We start from the raw sequence: 22,214 nt of genomic DNA on the forward strand, positions 1-22,214 counted from the left end.
CTTTCAATTTGGCTTTTCGAAGAAGCTTCGGGAATTTTTCTGCACGGCAGTCTGATTACGAGCGGTTGAGTAGTAAAAGCCGCTGAATACTGGTAGTTCGAGTCTTGGTGAATGAAATGGCTGCTTGAGCATTTGAGTGGTTTTTCCGATATGTAACGAGGATACGCACACTATCTCTTAGAAAGCCTTCCCCTTCAGTGTAGTGCCTAATAGCGGAGCACGTAATAAATAAATGAAAATTAAAGCAGTCTGGTTAATGTCGTAGTTTCCGCTCCGCTCTTAATCATAAGCAAGAGAAAACACTGTTTCGAGGTCCACCTCTGTTTTTCGACTTAACGTTCCTACATAAATATAAATCACTATAACGTCTGCTGAAAATCTTTAGCTACTATGTTTTCTCAGGATTATTTATCAGATTCTTAACAGACTTAGCATTTCTGAATACGACTATTGGCTCATAGTTTTTTAATGATTGCCTAGACAACATAACTAACCATGATGATATGATAATGGTATCAAAATCATCAAACTGAGAGAAAGTGGAAAATACGTCATACCACAAAGATTGCAAGGAAAACTAATTACAATTCTTGATACCTGAAAAATGCAGATCTACATAATACGGAAATTACAGATAAAGTGGATAAATCCGAACAAGCCAAAATTTCAACTATCAATTCCTATACACAAGCTTTGTACTATAAAAACCAATAAGACGATGTTTGTTTGTTTTATAGCTTGATTTACTATTGTATTGTTGTATTGTATTTTTTGTTCATATATTTTTTTGTTATGTAATATGGGCGCAGCTCCTTCGTGTCTTAAGATGAGCTTCGCTCGTCAGGCGGGCAGTCTGGCCCGCATGGTGAGCGAAGCTCCAAATAAATAAATAAATAACGTCTGCTGGGTTTATCGCAAGAAAATGGTTCTAGTTCCAATGAAAGTGAAGTTAGCGTGTTTTAATTTTTTCCGCTAATTTTTTTATTTGTCACATGCATAATGTACAAGTACCTCAATAAAATTATGCCAATTAAAATCTTAAGATAATTATTAAATACAATTTCTTAGTATTTTTTTTTAATTTTGCTTTCCTTTTCTTGCAGATTTCCTCACTATGTATGGTCCAGAGCCAGAGTTTGTTGGCGATATTCAAAGTATTAAAGTTATTGCAGGGAAGGACGCCATTCTGAAATGTGTTGTTAAAAATCTTGGGGATCACAAAGTATGTATTTTATAAGAATATTTCGGAAAACAATTATAATTTTTAGACATTAATGAGAATCTACAGCATTTTTCAACATGTAAAAAGAAAATATTATCTGTAAAATTTCTAACTAAAGAAAAGTTACACTACAATTGATTCCACATGTAATTTAAACAAGTGCTGAGCTTTATAGCAAAATGCCATAGATGTAATAATAATAATTGATCAAATGTTGTGCAATAAAATTACATATTCATTCCAGAGAGAAAGCTCGCAACATCCATGAGAGTGTCAAAAAACGCAAAGGCAATTATGCAGTTATTATTTTTTCATTCAGAATATGTATTGTAGTTTCAAACCTAAGCATCAATGACATTATAATTGTTTTTCAAAGCAAATTCTCGTGTTACATAGTTAAAATTGCCGGAACACAGAAAAGGTATTCAATATTAATAGTTTAATAAACTCTGAATAAGAAAATTTGGTACTTCATTGTTATAGCAGCCCCCGAGTTTGAATCGCCAATCAACCGAGACATTTCGCCAATTAGCACCATGCTGCATATTTGCTCTTGCCGCATGTACTCATTTTAGAAAAGTGTATTTATTTAAAACTATATTCATTGCTGTTTTTGAGAAAATGAGGTTAACAATCTTTAATTGACCACGTAATGAGGTGGATGCCGTATAATTTATTTCAAGAAAGAAATATTTTACCTAACAAACCAGTATGCGAAAATGACCACAATATGAAACTTTATGTCAATGAGGAAAACATTTGGAGGTCCAATGTTAAAAATTGAAAAATGAAGAATGACCTTTCTGTTCGAAGTTGGTTCAGCGGTTCCAGAATAACAAGAATGGAGTTCCAGAATGGAGTAACAAACAGCTTGATATGTGTGAAAGTGTTACAGCTGACTGGAATAATTACATGCAATAAAATAATAATTAATAAGGATAAGGATTCTTAAAAATATTCTTAGGATACGACATGTGAGTATGATTGGTATTGTTATATATTGTGATGTTTATTTTCACATTCGAACTTCACGAACTTAACGAAATTATAGCTGAGATCTGGCGCAAATATAAATAAATAAAATTAAGGGGCAGCCACAACAAAGAAATATCGAAAGTTTAAACTGTCCCTAAGATTCATCTCATATCATTTCATCTCATATAGTATACATGTATGTTAAAACATAAAATAATTTCAAATGTAGAAACTTTCAGATAACTGTGATGTCTTTTTTTGGCTCTTGCTGATTATTCGCACCCCTATAAAAAGCTGAAAAGTTTCTAAATCAATAATGACTTTATGAATGAGCGAGACACGTTCGTTTGGCTAACTGATTCTAGTTTTATTCTGTTCATAAATAGCAAAAAAGAGGCATTTTATAAGAGAAAAGAAATGTTACGTAATAAACTAGAAATACGTATGGCCAATATTTATATTTTTTCAGCCGGGATATACTGTTTAGTTAAATATAAAGAGCCCAGATACACATGTGTCCAGCATATACATGTGCTAAAACACATGAATAAATACACGTTTGCGAACTTTGCTGTTATCGCTCGCATATATACTGTGGAGGTAAGAAGAAAATTAATTCTATTTTTCTTAACTCCGTAGTGTATACTCGAAAATAAATCGAACCGATCATTTCTACTGCAAATTAAAATCGGGAAACTAATGACCAGAAAATACTCAGGATCAAGGGAAAATGTATAAAATACCACTAAACATTTTCACAAATTTTAAAACTATCACTAATGCAATTATCTATTGTTTCCGGTTTCTTTCTAAAAATGATGGGTACAACTGTAAGCAACTCGCAAGACTTCAACATGGAAGTAAATATCAAAATTTAAAAATAAAGCCTGATTTTCATTGTTTAATGTGCAGTAAATAGTTGAAAATGAAGATTCCTAAATACAATATAAACTGTAGATTAAACACATATCAAGCACTTCTTACCACTCTCATGGCTAATGCCACAAACTGGTTTTGGAGTTAAAAATATATGCTACGAGATATTAATGTGCTTCGTCTATTAGTATTATTATATCGATTCAAAATGTGTGTTAATGTATTACAAATACATTACAAACTTCATAAACATATTACAGATATATCACAAATGCACAAACAAATTCGTACAAAAATTTCCAAATTCAAATATGTAAATAATCAGCAGAATTTAAAACAGATATGAAACGGTAATTTTTTAATTACATTAGTAAAAATTTGTCATATTTTATAAACTTTACATATATTCTAAATTATGCAGAACAGGTATACAATTTAGAGAAGAACTTTTTCAAAGGAAAAGCTCAGTAAAATCTAAAAAAGAAATTCATATAACATCAATATAGATTTTAGCTAATGCCAATCTTTATTTTCGACTAATTTTTAAGACGTTTTGGTGAATTGGCAAAGCATTTTTGCTCTTTCAAACTGCTTTCAAATACAATTACATGCTTTCTTACTATGTAACTTCACAATTACTTGTTACATTTGTAACTATATTCTGGTGGAAGTATTTCCTTGAATTTTCTTTGATTTTTTTAGGACTGTAACTTAATCGTTAGGTGAAGTTAATTTTTTCTATCATTGCTTTTAATTTATATTGTAACAGTTGCATTATTTTTATATTTAAATAATTCTTATTCTGCTTCCCATTGCAATTTCCACACGCTGCAGAGTAATCCTGGTCTAAAATCCTAATTAGAGGAATAAATTGTTAATTAATTACCTTAAGATTTCCTGAATTTTTTAAATACAAAAAACGTCATTTCTTAAGTTATGTAAAATCACCGTCCATTGTCTGACAATGCCGAGGACCCATTTTGTTGAGAGGCGACGCTTATATGAAATGTCCGAAGAAACTATCACTGTATGCAATATAATGTAACAAAGCGTCAATAAAATAATGTTGAGAATTTTACATAATATAGCATGTGACGGTTGTAGAAAGCGAAGCTTCACCGGAAATAGAAGAAACAAAGAAAGGTGTATCTAACATTGAGGTAAATGGCTATCTCGCTAAAATGGCGAGATATCGACAAGCTGGTGATGGCTTTGGCGACTAATTTTTATCGCCATATTTAGTGAACCCTCCATAAATGTTCATGTAAATTCTCGACGGAAAATTTGGTGTAAATCCTAGGACGCGACGATAGCTGGGAGTTTTGTGACAAAAATCGCTGCTACACAAATCCAAAATATCAAGTCAAAGAATTGCGCAAACTCGGTATCCATGTACACATCGACCTGTTTTCACTTAAAAAGACATCAGAGAATTCAGACTTCGCATTTCGGAATCCCTTGACTTTCTCCATGTACACATCGATGTATTTTCACTTAAAAAGGTCAAAGGAGCAGGTAACAAAAAATATATAATCTAAATAAACTACATGTTAAATCAAACAATGAAATAACATAAAAAAGAAATTCATCTTAGCAGTACACAAATAAAATATCCACTTACCTTATTTAGAAATTTCAGTGTCTTCAGTCAAACAAAACTCCTTAACAGCATCCAAAAACTTCCTAAAATTATCTGAACTAGAATCTGTATATTGGCGTCGCCACATAAATTCTAAAAAATAAGAGTAAACAATATCCTCCTTAGTGCCGGTATCCTCCTAATATTAATGAAATTCCTCTAATTTGTTTTAAAAATTCTTTTCATTTTTCGTTCTTCCGACTGCATAAATAGCATAATAAAACGCTTACTTGTAGAAAAAAAGCATGAGCATACAATTAAAAGCTAATTCTAGAAAGGAAAAAATACAAAAATAACAACTATGTTTAAAAAATACAATATTAAGAAAGTTATTTGAAAGAATGAAAGAAGCACTTTTTTTCTGCTCCTGCAAAGTGAAAGGGAAAAGAAAATAGGTTACCAAACTTCGATTAGTTTAATTAAGAATTTTGCCAAGTGAATCATTCTTAGCGCAAACAGAAAGAACTGCCCGAAGCTAAACAGAAATAACTGCTAACTTTTGAATTTCTATATACGTTTCTCACCAAATTTTGCAAAATATAATATTTAACCATAATTTAAATCGTAGAATAGAAGTATGAAAAACATCGGTGTTTCATTTCAGAAAAAGCCCGATTTTGTGTCAAAATACCTGCGTTTAAACAATTACTATTAATAAATCTAACATATATCCTAAGTCTCTCGCGCTTTTGAGACGTGAAAAACGCAAGTTAAATTTCGTCAATCGTCCCAGAGATATGGAACTGTCAAATATTTTTTGTGCAGATTGTACTATTTTCTTCATCTGCTTATATGAAAATAAATTTAGCAGCTTTTTTGTGCACGGTATATCAGTAATGATAGCTTTCCTATAAAAATTTCTATCATTTTGAAATATCAAAATGATTATTCATTTTTCGAGGCAAGATATTTCTATTCATTTCAAGTCTAATGGAAAAGTATTGTTAAACAAGTTTCTTTCAGCCTCTTTCAGGATGCAGTATGATAGTTCAATATTGCCCAAAACTTCCATATTCTGAGTCACAAAATATAAGAAATTACGCATTAAATTTAATTCCTTGTCTATCTTAAAATCCTTTTATAGCTTTTGTCTGATATCGTTTCTTGCTGATCCTATTTTAGAGTTCTACCTACTGATCCTATTTTAGAGTTCATTTATCGGTGAAATAATATTTATAAAAAGAAAAATATATATATATGTCTAGTGTATTAGATTTTATGAAGTAATGTAAAAATAACATTATTCATGTGAATCAGTCAGTTCAATTTACTGTAATTTACTTTTTTCTCTAGGTTGTTTGGAGGATGGTGAATAACAAAAATTTCCTATCCATGGGTGCTCATACAGTCGAAAAGGACGATCGAATACAAGTAGCGTCAGTCAACTCTACCTCCTGGTATCTTCACATAAAGAATGTGACGCAAAATGATTCCGGATATTACGCATGTCAGATCAGCACCAGTCCGGTAAAGAGCCAAGCAGGATACCTTGATGTTGTTGGTATAACATATAATAATAAATACGCTAAAATAATGTTATTTAATTATTGATTTCTAATTTTGTTTGTTATTTGCTTTGTTCTTAGAAATTTAATTAGCTTGAATTCAACATCTATTTTCCTTTATTTTATTTCTTGTCTCACAGAGTAAGCAAGAGATTAAATTTCTGAAACATTTCCATCACATCTGAAATATACTTCCTAATTGACAATGCTTCCGTCATGCAGCTTGATGTAATTAAAATTACTAATTGAAGACTATTATGAATATAAAAAAAATTGTTGATACCTAAATGGACGCTCTAAACAGAGTTTCTTATATTTAGTATTATTTCCCTGCAGTTTATCTTCCTTCATCAGGAGGTACACATTATAGCATTAGGTACTTAAGAAAATATTTTAGGTGTTTTGTTGTGGAGCCGCAATTGATCTAGGGAAACTTTTGCTTATGTTCATTAGTTTGTGATAGGTTATTATATGGCTGACCAGTGTCCTATCTAGTAAAAGGCACTAGTGTGAAGTTTTGTGTATTTAAGGTATCGTACTACCTTCTAATAGTAAATGTTTATTTAAAGTTTTCAAAAGATTTCATTGCTTTATTTTAAAACTTATATATTATAGCTTATTATATATATATAGTATATATAAATAAATAAAGGGTGGGCCAAAAAAGACCTACCAATGTTAAACGCAAATAACTTTTCTATTTTTTGACATAACTATTTTTTTCCTTTTTGTAGGTTGTAATTTAATTTTGTAAATTTATTATAGAACCATACAGTACAAAACAACGTGTTAAAATTATCGAGTTTGTTTATTCTTGTCAACGATCAATTGTTATGACGCAGTGTAAATATCAGCAATGTTTTAATTAGGGATCAGTTTCCACAGCCTTCATGATTAGGAGTTCGGTTGACCTTTTTTCGTTTTACACAATTAGCTACCCAAATTGATTTTTTAAATAATTTTTTGACGTCGGATGAAGCTCATTTCCATTCAAATGATTATGTCAACAAACAATGGAAAACGCGTTATAAAGCACCAATCTCTGTATCGAGAAAAAATGGTGGACGTTTGCCTGATGTCATATTTCATACAAAATTTCCATTAAATGTATTTAATGTATATAAAAGATTAATCAAAATAAATGATAATTACAAGAGTTATCCGTATTTAACATTAGTAGATCTTATTTGGCCCACCCTGTACCAGGCTGTTCTTGTTCTATGGCGTGAATGAAATTTTCCATTCAAAAACGTAGAAGTTGATACCTAGTTGATGGTGCACACAAACTACTATAAAGAAATTTAAACTGAGAACTTTGCATTTGAATACTATTCGTGATGTTCAAACGCTGATTCTGAACATTTCTGTTTGTTATTGAGTGCTCGGAAACAAGATTAGTTTTGCAATTTAATTTCCTTATTTGGCAACATTTCCTTTCCCTTCTGTATTCGTTTGCATTATATTAAACCTAAATTTAGAAAAAAATCAATTTTTTTCAACTTTTCTCTTACGAAAAAAACAAAAATCATTACTAGAACAATTTTATAAAACTCTATACAAATATGTTATGGAATACTGGAAATTGAATGAACTAAATATTTAGATTAGTCACATATTTAACTTTTTTCAGAAGAATTTGTAAATAAAAACAGAGAAAATTCTCGAAAAATAGCTAGTGCATGTACTCAGTTAACTTGCATAAACATTTTACTTTATCACTCAGATTTTAGTCCATTTCATACCTTCACCTTATTAAAAATACGGGACAAGAGACTTCCAAAATTTGGGTGGGGAACATGGTCAGATATCTTAAATGATAAGCGAGACAGAGAAAAGAAATGGAAGTTCCAAAAGTAGCATATGTATATATTTATATGTATGTGTTGGGGCAGAAGCACATTCAATGATATTTATTGTCCAAGAGTCCTCCTTCTGCCACTGTAGTATTTTTTCACCAACAAAATAACGCTAATGAAGAAAACGTTGAGGGTGAGACAGAATTCAAGAAGAGGGAGATAGGAAAACTACCTGATAAAATTCAATACATTTTAGACAATAATCCAAAATGTATTAAATTATGAGAGCCATTTAATGTGCTTTACAATCTATGGAATGTTGTTTTGGAAAACACAAGAGAGTTTGCATATATCTAATACTGTAACACCGATTTATAATTCAGACGAGCTCTTCCAGGTGCATCCTAAAATAAATAATAATTTGTGATGCCAGAGCCACTTATGGTATTGCCTCATCGTACTGTTCAATAAAGAGTAATTAACTCTTTTATAATTGTTTTCTAACCACACTAATGTGGGCGAGTCTCCAACAAGCATTGCACTTCGCGTTTTTCTGGAGTTCAGGCTGGAAAAAAAAACGCCTACAAGGCAAAAAGGCATCATGTTTAGTTTATAAACGAATATGTGCATGAATCATAAACTGAGGTTTGAGAAATTTAAAAAAATGGTAATATTAAAGCAGATATTTCGATAACGCTTTGGATAGTAATACACAGTTAACAAAACTACGAGTATATTTTGGTACTGTCCATCTATAAGAAGGGTATGTATATTGAAATTTAATAGCTACATAAAAGATAAGGGAAAGATAAGGTAAATCTCAATGTAAGTAGCATTTCTCCGAGGCTAGTAAACTGCAATTTAAAATAAGTTACATTTCTCACTAACAAAAATAATTTTAATATTAGTTTTAGGATTCTCAGTACGCTCGTACGAAACATTGAGAGAATTTGTCCATTCTGGCGAATTTCTAAAAAAACGAATTGAGTGATTTTAATGAAAATTGTTACGATAAACATTTGTAACAGAGAAAGTGATATACTATTTAAAAGTTATTTTATGTATGCAAACTCCGGGATTGGGAGGTAAATTTTCTTGCAAAGAGCGTCCGAGACATGCTGTATTAGATCTAACGGGCCAATCCAAGCGTCGCCTATCCTCATTTTCCAGTTAACTATCAAACAGCTGAACCCTATGTGGAGGAGCTTTGTTGTCCATTAATAATTACTCAGGACCAACTGATCCCATGAAATGTCGAACATGCTGCTCCATAATCTTCTCTCTATAACTCACAACAGTCTGGGAGCCTTTGTCAAATTTATGCATGAATGTGCATCCATCCAACACCGTCCAACATCCGTCTCAAACTATTGCATCCTCACCATCGTAATGATAATTTTCCCTGATGAGGGAAGGATGGTATCGTCTTACAGTCTCTCTCCAGATACAGGTAAGCTGGCAAGCAGTGTAGAGGCAGAATCTCGAGTCTATAAAACGTGCAGTGCTCATCTGCAGTCTGGTCCAGAGCGCATGTTATCTGCACCGTGTTAAATGCGATCTCCTATGTGTTGTAGCAACTGGTACACAAATAGCAGGTCTTCTGATATACAGCACTATCTCATGAATCCTTCAGGAAACTCTAGACCATGAAAATGGAATGCAGCTTCAGAGCACAGCTCACGTCAGATCTGTGGAGCTGTGGCAGTTCTGCTCGCTTCGCTGAAAGTGATGTCAAATAACGATCCTCCTTCGTCGCTGTGGATTTTAGTCGACTTTCTGTAAGTCTTCTTGATATGGATGTAGTGTCCTGAAACTGGTTCCTGAAATTGCAGCCGATACTGGGCGTTACATTCAGCTCCATAGCCACGTGTGCTTGTGATTGGCCTGCCTCTAATCTACAGACAATTCTCCATCTCTTTCCCTCATCCGTACGTTAGTGGCTGATCATTTTAACTAATGCCTTCTAAAACTTACCCAACTCTTGCTGCGAGAAACACGGCAAATGTCAAGACGCACGAGCACACAAATCTCCTTAAACCCCTCATGCGCTTATATGCCCTTCACAAGCTTCCCAGTCATGCATGTGCACGGTTACGCATTCGAATCGAATATTTGTATAATTTTTCGGTGGCTTAATTAGTGCCTTTTGTTCAATACTTTTCTTAAAAATAGACGTCGGTTTGCACACGAGTGTATCTGAATAATTTCATGCACTTAGGGACTGTCTGTATATTTAATTTCAAAATAAATAAACTAGCAAAGGAAAAATATATTTAATTATTTTTTTTCAAAATTTAACAACATTTGGACGTTATGATCAAAATACAAAATTTTTAAACTCCCTTTCAGTAAAATTTACAATCAGTAATTTTTTTCACCAGAGTCCTCTTCTTGTCAGAAACTTATTCTAAGCAGCTTTAGGGTTTCTCTCTTATGCTGCAAACTTATGAAGCTGCTAATTTTTAATTTTTTTCTCAGTTTATCACAAAAATCTCATTTTAATAAATATTAGCAAACATAATAAATAAGCGATAAAAATTTAGGTACCTGTGAGCAGGTTCTGAGAAAAGGTACATCGAGTATAAAAAATAACGTTTGGAGAAAAATGCGTTTTCATGTAAAAATCCTAATTTATCGAAGCATTCGATGACAAATTAAAACTAGATTTTTTAGAGTTTTAATTTTCATAGAGAATAAGGAATGGTATTTTTATAAAAACTAAAAGTGTAGATAATTTGAAAATGATAAAATCCGAAATCACCATTTTTTGAAGATTTTTGATTTCCAACACCCCTTAAGTTAGTGTTATTCGTAATCCTGTTTCTAAGCCTTTTGTTTTTTCCGGAAAGTGGAGTTTTACCTTTTGGTGCAAGATAATGGGGGAAAATTTCCAAAATAATCTGCTTTTCAAAATTTATAATATTTATAGTACTCTTTAATTTTCTGACTGTAATTTAAGATGCATTCGAAGAACCAAAATTATATTTATCAATAACTAAATATTCTGAGAAATAATTATAAGTATATAGAGGGAGAACATAATTTATTCTTATGGATTCTTAAACTATCTGAAGCATTTCAAATCATAGCTTAATTTGAAGTAGTCTGAAAGCCCTATGAGCGCTTTCGTACAACACTAAAATTTTGTAATTCAAAAAATTTAAATAAATAAACTGAATGATCTTATACCATATTTCAAATGATCTTATACCATATTTCAAAACGTCTGAGTATTTTATTTAAGAAATGCCAAATTTAAGTTTAAACTACACTCATGTCCATAAATTAAGGATAATTTGGAGTCCTGAGGAAATCGAACTCTAAAATAAATATATCACCTATAAAATCACTACACACATCTTCAAGAATCATATGCAAATTTCAGGAAGTAACCAGATGACACCGATGGTACGTCGCAATGACGAGAGTGTAAGAGAGTGATATATAAGGAATACAGGCAAAGAAGTAAAATTGTTCGCAGGAGCTTTGTAAGCATTTCAGTGCAATAACCGAATAGTTATGACACAAAGGACGCATTTGGATGATATTTTACGTGGTAGAATTATCGGCCGTCTGGAATATGGGCCTACCCAACCGGGAGTATCAGACGAACTTGGAATTGCACAGAGTGTCATCTCCAGGCTTTGGCAACGATTCCAAGATGATGGTAATGTGAGTAGACGTTACAGCACAGGTCGCCCCAGAGTTACAACGCCGAATGAGGACCGGTATTTGGCAGTTACTGCCAAAAGAAACAGGCGGAGCACAGCCTCACACCTGTCTCGTCAGTTCTCTTCAGCCACTGGTACGACAATTTCAAGTCAGACCGTGTACAGACGTTTAGGGCAGATTGATGTATATGCTCGTAGACCTGTCAGATGCGTTCCACTTACTGCAACTAACTGTCGCCTGCGGTTAGCCTGGAGTAGAGAGCGTGCATTGTGGACACCGCAACAGTGTGTTTGTGTGATGTTTTCCGACGAGTCCAGGTTTAGCTTCCAGTGTGATTCTCACCGGACTTTCATATGGAGAGCTCCAGGTACCCGTTACCACCAACAAAACATCATTGAACGACACCGTTACGGTGGTGGAGAAGGGCTCGTTTGGGGTGGAATTATTCTGGCTTCCAGAACTGACCTGCATATTCAAATTGGAACCATGACAAGCCAAATCTATCGGAACGTCATTCTGGAACAACATGTACGTTTGTTTCGGGGCGCCATGGGCGCACAATTTGTGTTTATGGATGACAACGCCCGTCCTCACCGTGCAAACATCGTAAGCGAATGCCTTCAATCGGAGGATATCACCCGTATGGACTAGCTAGCATTCTCACCGGTCTTGAATCCAGTACAGTACGTGTGTGACATTCTTGGCCGACGAGTTGCAGCTTGTTAACCTCCTCCTACATATCTACCGGAGCTTCGGTGAGCATTGCTCTTTGAGTGGTGTAATAAACCCCAAGATCAGATCGATAATTTGATACTCAGCATGCCTAGGCGTTGTACGGACTGTTTTGCATCGCCTGGGACACATACAATGTATTAACAATCCTACCAACCATGTAATATTGGTTTTTTGTAAATAGGTTTTTGTTTTGTAATTTGCTCCAGAGAGAAAAAGTCGCTAATTTTTTTTAATAATATCAAACATATAGCATCTTTTTTTTTTTTTGCTCTTTACCTTTTGTTTAATAAATAAGCTTTACAAATAAGTCAAATTTGTTTTGCTTCTAAATCTTCCTTTGCCTGATTTTGCATTATCCTTAATTTATGGACATGAGTGTATATGAATTATGGTTTACATTGAGTGATATAAGCAAATTACAAAGAGAATTGTATATATTTACATTTATATTTACATATTATATTTATATAATATTTTATATATATTTACCAGTGTATTTATATGCGATAACTGTATAATGTTTTTATATATAATTTTGTCTAGTATTTATACTTATACGATTTCTGAAATTAATTACTTTTGTAACCCTTTATAATAAAAGTTAGACTTAAGAAACATAATTATAAATTATGTTTATGATTTCCTAATAAATTTAATATTCGTCGTTGGTAAGTGTTAGTTTATGTTCCAAACTTTGGTTTCTTTCCCTCAAAAGAATAATCAGGCTTTAAACTGAAAATGTTTTCTCCAATTAAATCACCGTAGAATAAGTTGTATTTATTAGAATAATTTTGTTATTTTTGTCACAAAAACCCGAAACAATTGTTATAGAAATCAAATAAGAAATAAGCGTTTCATTAGTTTTTTTTTCCTTTAATTTTTTAGTTATTGTGCAGTATCCATAGGATATTAAACGAATAAAAGTCTATAAACTACTGTCATACACAGCTAAGCTATTTATGTTTAATTGAAAGCACGCAAGGTTTGCATACATTTTTATTGAAATCTGCAGCACAGGAGGATCTGAAAATGCAAGAACAAACTCTTAAATTCAGGAAATAAACGTCAAAATTATTTCTGGTTAGCTAACATTAACATTATGTATGTTTGTTACGCACTATCTAGACTTTTATTTGTTAAGTAAGATTATTGCAAATTTTTGTTTCGAATCATGATACCAAAATATAAGCAATTAATTAAAAACATCCCATTATTTTTCAATAAAAATGCTCTACAGCCATTTTCACTTGCTGTTTAATATATTAGCTGAAGGCATGCCCAAATTTAATCAGTCTTAATACCAACAGGTATATCACCATAAGGATTAAGCTCCTGCATATGTCTCGCAGAAAGAATTATTTATTTTTCCCAATTCCTCTTTTTTTTATTTTCACAATTTTTTTCCTTGTATAAAGCTTTTTTATACAGTTTGTAAAAAATAAGTTATTAAAAAGCCAATCTTTCTATTTTATTTAATTACTGGTAATACATTATCATCATCAAAATTCTTTTAGATTAACATCACTGCATTTGACGCAAAATATTAAAAAAACTGAAACTTTAAAGCTCTTTTTGAAAACAGTTTCCGGTATATGTTTTACTTTTAACATTAGATTGTCTCTTGTGACTTTATTGAAAATATATGGAAAAAAACGAAGTCTTTAAATATACTTTGTCTTATAATTTTATATTTGATTTCGTCTATTACTTGCTTATGTTATTAGATTCTGTTTGTAACTTGCCTTTGTATGTACTATTTATTATTAAATTAGTATTTATTAATACGTTTATTCTAGAAGGTTTATTATTATGACTTTCATTGCTAAACGTACCTCATTTTAAAATACACTGTAGTATTATTTAGCACTTTATATATTATGTACTATAAAATTGCTAAATATATTTGCATATAAGTAGACGAAGAAAAAGTAGTTCTCAAAATTTAGCTCCTCAATGTTAATTGAATTTGGTATATATTTATTAACGCTTTTTTTTAAACTTAATTGATTCCTTCTTCCATAGCTCAAAATGTCGGTGCAATCCAATTAAAATTTAATAATTAATTAAAGATATTTTCTGATTTACTTTTAAATTTGTATTTTTGGTAATTTAATATTTGCCTTTACCTTGATGTATTTCAATACATACCTTCAAAAAATTAGAATGCTTTATTCAGTTTCCCAAGGTATGCCTGAATATATGTATGTTGGCGCGTTTTTAAATTTGGCATATTTAATACATAATTAATAACCAATATTAATCAAAATCCTTAAACATTTGTTCTCTTTCTCAAGAGTAAATTTCCCCTTCTCCATTTTATTGTCTGCTATATTACTATATTTTATATGCAACGAAATTTCTATTCAAAATTTCCCAACATAAACGAGATTTTACGTATTGTCGCGTTTTGAAATTTGGCTAATTTGTTATAAGCGATAACAATACCAAACGAGGTTTACGCGCTTTATTAAAATTATTTGAAAGAATGAAAGATGCACCTTTTTTACCTGACGTGCACAATGAAAAAGAAAAGAAAATAGGTTTACATAAATTAAGAATTTCGCCAAGTGAACTATTCTTGGCTCAAACTAAAAAAGTGCTCTAAGATAAATCTTTAAATATTTCTTTAAGTTTCTCACTAAATTAAAAAGAAAATTCATATTTAAGCATAATTTGTGTCTTTGAATCGAAACATAAAAAATCTTTATGTCATTTTAAAAGAAGTCCGATTTTGTGTCAAATTCGTATGTTAGAACAATTCTGTATATAAATGTAATATATAACCTTAGTTGTGGTTTCGAGATATGAAAATCGCAAACAAAATTTCGCCATTCAGCCCGGTAGAATGAAAGATACAGAACTGAGCGCTTTATTTTATTTTTGTGCAGAGTTTACATATATTCTTAAATATATACTTACTTAAATTTAGTTAGTAAGTAAGCAAACTTTTACTTACTAAATTACTGTATTAGAAGTAAATATTTATTCAATTATATTTCTCAATGATAAGTTGTTCGGTGTATTCTTATAACCAAATCCACATTACAGCCTTTGCTAGAAGTATTCTAGTCACATCTATCGCGGCCAAATATCTTAGGCTCAGCAAATTATTTACTATTAATTTCTGGTATTGTATTCTGAAAAATCATAATTTTTCTATTAAAGAAATTTTGGTTTTTATATTAATATGTTCATTATCATTGAATTTTTGTTTGCTTTTGCTCTAGCTTTCAGTAGGTTTACGTTTTTATTTACGAATGTTATTAAAAAAAGACATCACTTAAATCTAACCTTATTAATTAGATAAACAAAAACTAAACAGTTTTTCAAAATCTGATGCGACTTTTTCGTGAATATCATATATTGTGATTACAAAAAAAAACAAGAAGTTATAATTTTCTAAATTAGAAACAAAATTGAAGCATAAAATGAAACATTTAAACATCACTTGCGATTTCACCAGCAAGGCTGTTTGTATACCCCCTGCATACATCGCTGAAGACATTTTTATATTTCACTTGTACACTTGGGATTCCAATGTAGTGAGGCTATTGTTTACATTTTCAGGAACCATTAACTTGTAGAGTCATTAGTTTTTTTTTTTTTTTTTTTTTTTTTTTTTTTACCTCGCCGGAACTTGAACGCGTCGTCTCTCGTGTACGCATCTAATATTCTTCCAGTTACACAACGAAGGCATACGGAAATGAGGGAGAACTCCCCCCTTTTAAAGGGCAATTGGGAATTAGGGTAAGACCCAATCTTGGACCCTGGACCTCTCGAATTTGCGTCAAATATGCTTCCACACGCCCAAGTTACACTCCGAAGACTTGCGAAATAGTGGGAGAAAGTACGTACTTTATAAACTTCATGCCGATGACGACTTGTTTATCGGTACTTGTTCTTTGTGAGGCTGAGAATCGAAGAAAGGATAGTGAATAAAATTAAGCTTCGGTAATTACTCTTTCTAATTACGGCTATTAAAGGGACTTAATGTACAAGCATAAAGTTTTCAGCTTTCTTGCGATTTGTAATTGTTAACGCGATCAAATTTGCTTCAGGGAGTGCTACATAAAGACATTCCTGCTACGAAATGCAGCCTTTCGTGATATTTGTTGTTTTGATAAGTCTAATTGAATTATCATTATTATTTTATTAAAATTATAATGATAATTTAAAATGATAATGATGTTTTTTAAGATTCCAAATAGAAGGATTTTGTTTAATTTTCTCAAGCATTTTTAACTTCGTTAGTGTATTATATAGAATAATTTTAATTTAATAAATAAAAACAAATACACATTCGGATTAGAAATTCTGTCTAAATCTATGATAACTCATGTAAAATTAATGATTCTCCATCTAAAAGATTCTTTGATACGCTGTTTACACACAAACCCCTCTATTATTTAGAAACAGGATACTTGTATTAAAATGCCACTTATGTATAATCTCATTAACTTCTTTTTAAGGCGACAAATTGTGCAACTCAGTCTCTGTCGACTTTTGTACATTTTAAGAACACACGAAATGTTTAAAGGAAATTTTCTGTCTTCCCAGTGCGAAGTTAGCGGTCGCCACCGCCTTTAAAATCGTTGAAATTAACTTAAAAGCCTCCGTCTCGGTGATCTCAATACCCGAGGGCATACTATTTGTTCTCAGTTGCGTTTACTGTTTGCATAAGGTTCTAGCCAAATGCAAATTTCACTCGAAGGGAAACCTTAACGTGCATTACAAGTTTAATTGGAAAACTTTGCTCTCCAAATACTGTAGATCGGTTGCCAGACACACATAGATTTAAACTGTAAAACAAACAACTAAAAAGAGCATTTTATTAACCGAGCTTGCAAAAATGAGGTAATAGGATGAGCAAATGGTGAACGTTGTAACATTAGACTGGAGTAACGATTGTCAGCTCTGTAAATATGAGAAGTATTTATGCATGCCATAAATAAGTCCTAGTGAGTTGGTCTTAATTGCTTTGCAGCAAACAATATTGTAATATTTCTTCGTTATCTTTGAGAACTATGCAATTGCAACAATGCATTTTATCATTATTAGTAGTAAGCAGTAGAATAATGCCACATCGTAATTAAGCGGTAACTTCATTGCGGCATAATTTCAGGGATTTTGTATGGAAATTTTAAATAATTTTCTAAGATGTCTCGAATTTTCTAGAGCTATTTGAATGGCAAATAAATATTAGAATTTCAGTTTATACCATTACGTACAAAGTAAAAGAATTATTGTAATTGCTTAAAACCTCGGGTATCATATTTCTGCTGAAATATCCACTTGGACCGATCCGGAATTAATTTGCACAATTTTTGCATGATATCTTTACGTGCGGAGAGAATAAATGATCCATTTTTTATAACAGATTGTAAAATGAATTCAGAAGGGATTTTTCTTGACGTCTGTACGTACATACTTAAGCATGTATCTCGCATAATTCAAAACTAATTAACGGTCGAATGTTAAAATTTTGTATATGGGACTGCTGTAATATCTAGATGCTATAGCTGTTAAAACCCCCTTTTATATTGCAACCGATGGTATTAAGCATATATATATATATGCCCTTATATTAGGTAAGGTAAGAGATATATAATATATATATACTATATATACATATATGTATAGCCGGGTAAGAAATTGGTGTATATATATAAACACTCCCTTACCTGGCTTTAATGTCCTTACTTGGCCCATTGTTTTTACTGTAGTTGGTCGTTTATGTATGTAGTTAGTTAAACAAGCAGTCAGTTGTAAATGTCTAACTGTGTTTAATCTGTTTACTGTTAATCTAAAAAAATTCTAATTTTCCATGTAAGGAATTCATATGGTGCCCACATCAGACTCTTTTTATTTCTGTTTTAATTGTTACGTTATTTTTATATTAACTAATTTTCATGCCACTTTTTGTAAAAGTTACTACAAGAGAGCTTTCCAAAAATAATCCTACTTCAAAATACAGATTAGAAAACAGAATTGCCTAATGTTACGATAGATTCCTGGAACACGATAAAAAAGTCATTAAGTGAAGTTATAGCTGATTTCAGGAAACAACACCTGAAGAATATACTACAGGTGTTAATACTATTTGTTGATGCCTCAAGTCCCACTCTGTTGTTTGTCACTGGGGGCAAACAATTTCTATGCCGCACAATCATCTTTAACAAAATATTATTTTAATGAACAAAATCTGTGTATGCACAGAATGTTAGAATGTTTAGAATGTTAGAATGTTTAAAAGCGTTGTTCAATTGAATAATATTTTTTCTCAACATTATTGTGTCATATTGTATTTATCAAATGCCAGACGTTTGGCCACTAGGCTATTAGATAGCGGGCTCTCCAATATTTCACGACACAACAAGAAAAAGCAGATATTGCAGGGCACTCGTCCAGATGTAAAGCAATGATATATTGTCCAGTCATATAAAGAGAATACGTAGGGGAGTCTACAATGTTAAAACGGAAAAGATGAACACGGAGGCAAATGTATCCAATTAACATTCTAAAAGTTTCAACTGCAATCGCACGAGTTCACTTTTTATTGTGATACAGATGTATGATGAAACTTAGGGACATTTTAGAAAAAATTAATATACCTTCAATATTAGACCTGTATTGGCAATCAAGGCAATACATTTTACAATTTTTTTAATTGATTAGGTATTTTTTATTCAAAGCGGAGCTTAAAATTATTTACTCTAAATACTCATTAATATACGTTAAAACAAATCATGTTGGTAAATTGTCGAGCAATCTACCAAATTTTAACAAATTTTTTGTTGAAGTGAAATGAACTTATCGTCTATATTTGTGAATTCCCTTCTAAGAACGTAATAACTTTATCATTAATTATTGGGGTATTTATGAATTCCTATAAGAATCTCTAACTAGAGTCTTAATTAATGATTTACGTTTTCAACATCCGCTTATGAGATATGCTGTGTTCAGTATTAGCATAATAGTTTGAACTTCTAATAAAAATAAAAAATAATTGAAGACTGATGATGCTGAATATAAAGAATTATTTTTCTTTAACAGGTGATGCAAACTTGCGATTTAAAACACCGTCATATAATATTGAAATAATCATACTTTTCACCTTATGCCTAAATCTGATGAGAACTTGTCAAAGCAGAAACAAGATATTCACCACCTGTAGTGTAAGTACCAACTAACAAAAGAAATGACATTAACTTGTTTTCTGTTCTTGATTCAAAGGGAAAATGTCTTCTCCTCTTCGTATTCAAGTTTTACTGAGGAGGGAAAAATTAAACTATATGAAAAGGATCCGATTTGACCAAAGACGAACAAGGCACTTACCCACTGCCTAGAATCCAAATCCTCTTATTGAAATTTAACCCTAGATTAAGCGTGCATGTGGTAGAAGTTCTAAGTTCTAAGCAGATAGTCTTTGTTTGCCATAATCAATTAACTAACGTGAAATTTGGAAAATCTGATGTGTGCACCCCATGACTTCCTTGTACGGAATATTAAATTATATCCTGCATTTCATTTAAACTTATTTCTTCGAATTTCATTAGAGATATATTTCTCATTCAATTAATTGAGTTCACACTTCGCGAAACGGCAAAAACACAGAAAACCTCAAAATATCTTTATTAAAAATTGAAAAATATAGAAAAATATAAAACATCAAACACAGTTAAAACAATTAAAAAAACAATTTTAGCAATTCACATTAACAATTTCTACGCTAAAACAAGCAATTCAGCCAGCGGACAGGAAGGCAGATTTTTTTGGTGCACAAAACTGTAAGTTTACTAAAGACACTGAAGGTGCAGAAACTGACTTTTTTCACTACTCTACTAAATTTCAAACGGGAATAAATATAGCTGTTATGGTAAAAAAATAGGCTTAGCCGCATTCAAACTACTTTTAAATTGTTGATAATTCTACAACGAGTGCATGCATATTAACTAAAGGCATAAAAACATTAAGTGGACGATAAGAACAACACAATTATATCATTTTAAAGCAAAATTGCACAATTTATCAACATATAAGAATAAAGAAACACTGAGCTCACCATTCCGAGTAACAGAGCGATTAGATATATACCCGTGCAACCAAAAAGAGAAGCCTACAACTACATATTATAGCAGTCCTGTATACAAAAGTTCAACGTTCCGAGGCTACTCATTTTTGAGTTACGCGAGATACATACATAGGTACGTACGTGCAGACGCCACGAAAAGTCTCCTCTGAATCCATTTTAAATCAATTTTGTTATAAGTTTTAAGAAAATGAGCCCTTTATTCTGCTCTTACATACAGATGTCATGCAAATACATCGTTAAATTGCATTCGATAGCGATCAAAATGGATATTTTCGTTGAAGTATGATACCCTGAATTTTTCGTGACTGCAATACTTCTTTACTTTGTACAAGGAAGCAAAAAAGACTACGATTTAACATTGTTAATTACCAATCTCAGTTCTCTGACCAAGCTCAGCACAAGCCCACGGCATTCATCGTGCAAGGATTTCAAATATGCTCGTCGTTGGCAAGACCCTTCATCACCATATAGGTGACAGCCCGAATCCAGCTCATTTTCGTCCCCAAATTTGAAAGACAACAACCCGGGTGACTTGTTAGAAAGTCTCCAATCCGCCTTTCCCTACCACCACCTCTCGAGAGGACCAAACATAGGGTCCATAACATAACTTGTTTCTACCTAACTCCCTAAATTACTAATGCATTTTGTTATTACTAAAAGCATACATGAAAAATTGTTCTTACTACCTAACTAGCTAAATTGAATACATATTATTATTACTGAAATCACACAATCAGAACTGTTCTTTCTACATAACTAGCTAAATTAGGAATACATTGTATTAGTAGATACTTTCTTTAGTTAATATATGTAGTTAAGAGTATTTATATTTGCCGTGTTGACGAAAAGTTAGGAATCTCCACAAGAGGTTTTGCCTTGGGTCCCCGTTTCTGTAAATACACTGCTTTCCAAAAGTTAGGAAAAATCACCAAAAAATAAGCCAATTAATATAAAATTTGAATTTTTGTCAAGAATTGCTGAGCAAAACAGCAGTATGCAAATCAGTTACACTACGAATGAAATACGTCATATGCGGGATGTATAAAATTGCATGTTTCAGAGCGAGGCTTCAAATTTCGCTTTGATACTGTGTTAAGGTATTTGGAATAGCCAATTTGTAACAACAACCTCCAGGTGTCATTTGCGCGAAAAACTGCAATGGAGAGCTATTTTGAGGACAAAGTAGAACCGTAGTGGCCAGAAGCATCAAGAAGGAGGTTTGTACGCTAGTGGACCAGTTATTTGCGTGTCACTAACGTCACGTCATATAAGGGACCATTTGAGGTGGGCACATCAACATGTCCACTGGACATCTGATCAGTGGAGGGCTATTCTCTTTGCGAATGAGTACAGGTTTAGCCTCCAGCGCAATATTAGGCAATATTAGACAGAGCCTAGAACCCGTTATCATCCATCAAACGTCAGTGAAAGAGGCACATACGGAACATGCAGCGTCTATGTTTGGGATGGTATCTCTTTGGGTGGGCACACAGACCTCCATGTCTTTCCACGTGGAACCTTGAATGCTCAGGCCTATAGAGATGACATCCTTGATGCTTATGATCGCCCTTATGCAGGGACAAGGTGATAATTTCCTGCTGCAGGGCGACAACGCTAGATCTCACAGAGCTCGCAACGCAGATAACTATCTATAGCAACAAACAGTTCAGCGCATGGAGGGGGCCACTGGACTTAAAGCCTA

At 32.3% G+C, this 22,214-nt stretch overlaps 1 protein-coding gene across 2 annotated transcripts in view; it reads left to right on the forward strand.

Moving 5' to 3' along the window:
- Window positions 1–22,214, forward strand: part of LOC118202435 (limbic system-associated membrane protein-like) — a 577,976-nt gene that overhangs the window by 445,353 nt on the left and 110,409 nt on the right. For both annotated transcript variants that reach the window (XM_085818897.1, XM_085818896.1), the window contains exons 3-4: window positions 1,104–1,222; window positions 6,006–6,213. In XM_085818897.1, coding sequence (XP_085675023.1) covers window positions 1,104–1,222; window positions 6,006–6,213 — 327 coding nt within the window. The remainder of the gene's footprint in view (window positions 1–1,103; window positions 1,223–6,005; window positions 6,214–22,214) is intronic.

The sequence above is a fragment of the Stegodyphus dumicola genome, chromosome 6 (assembly GCF_044657685.1).
Source record: "Stegodyphus dumicola isolate Sdum_Otavi_A_Nest chromosome 6, ASM4465768v1".
Taxonomy (NCBI): Eukaryota; Metazoa; Arthropoda; class Arachnida; order Araneae; family Eresidae; genus Stegodyphus; species Stegodyphus dumicola.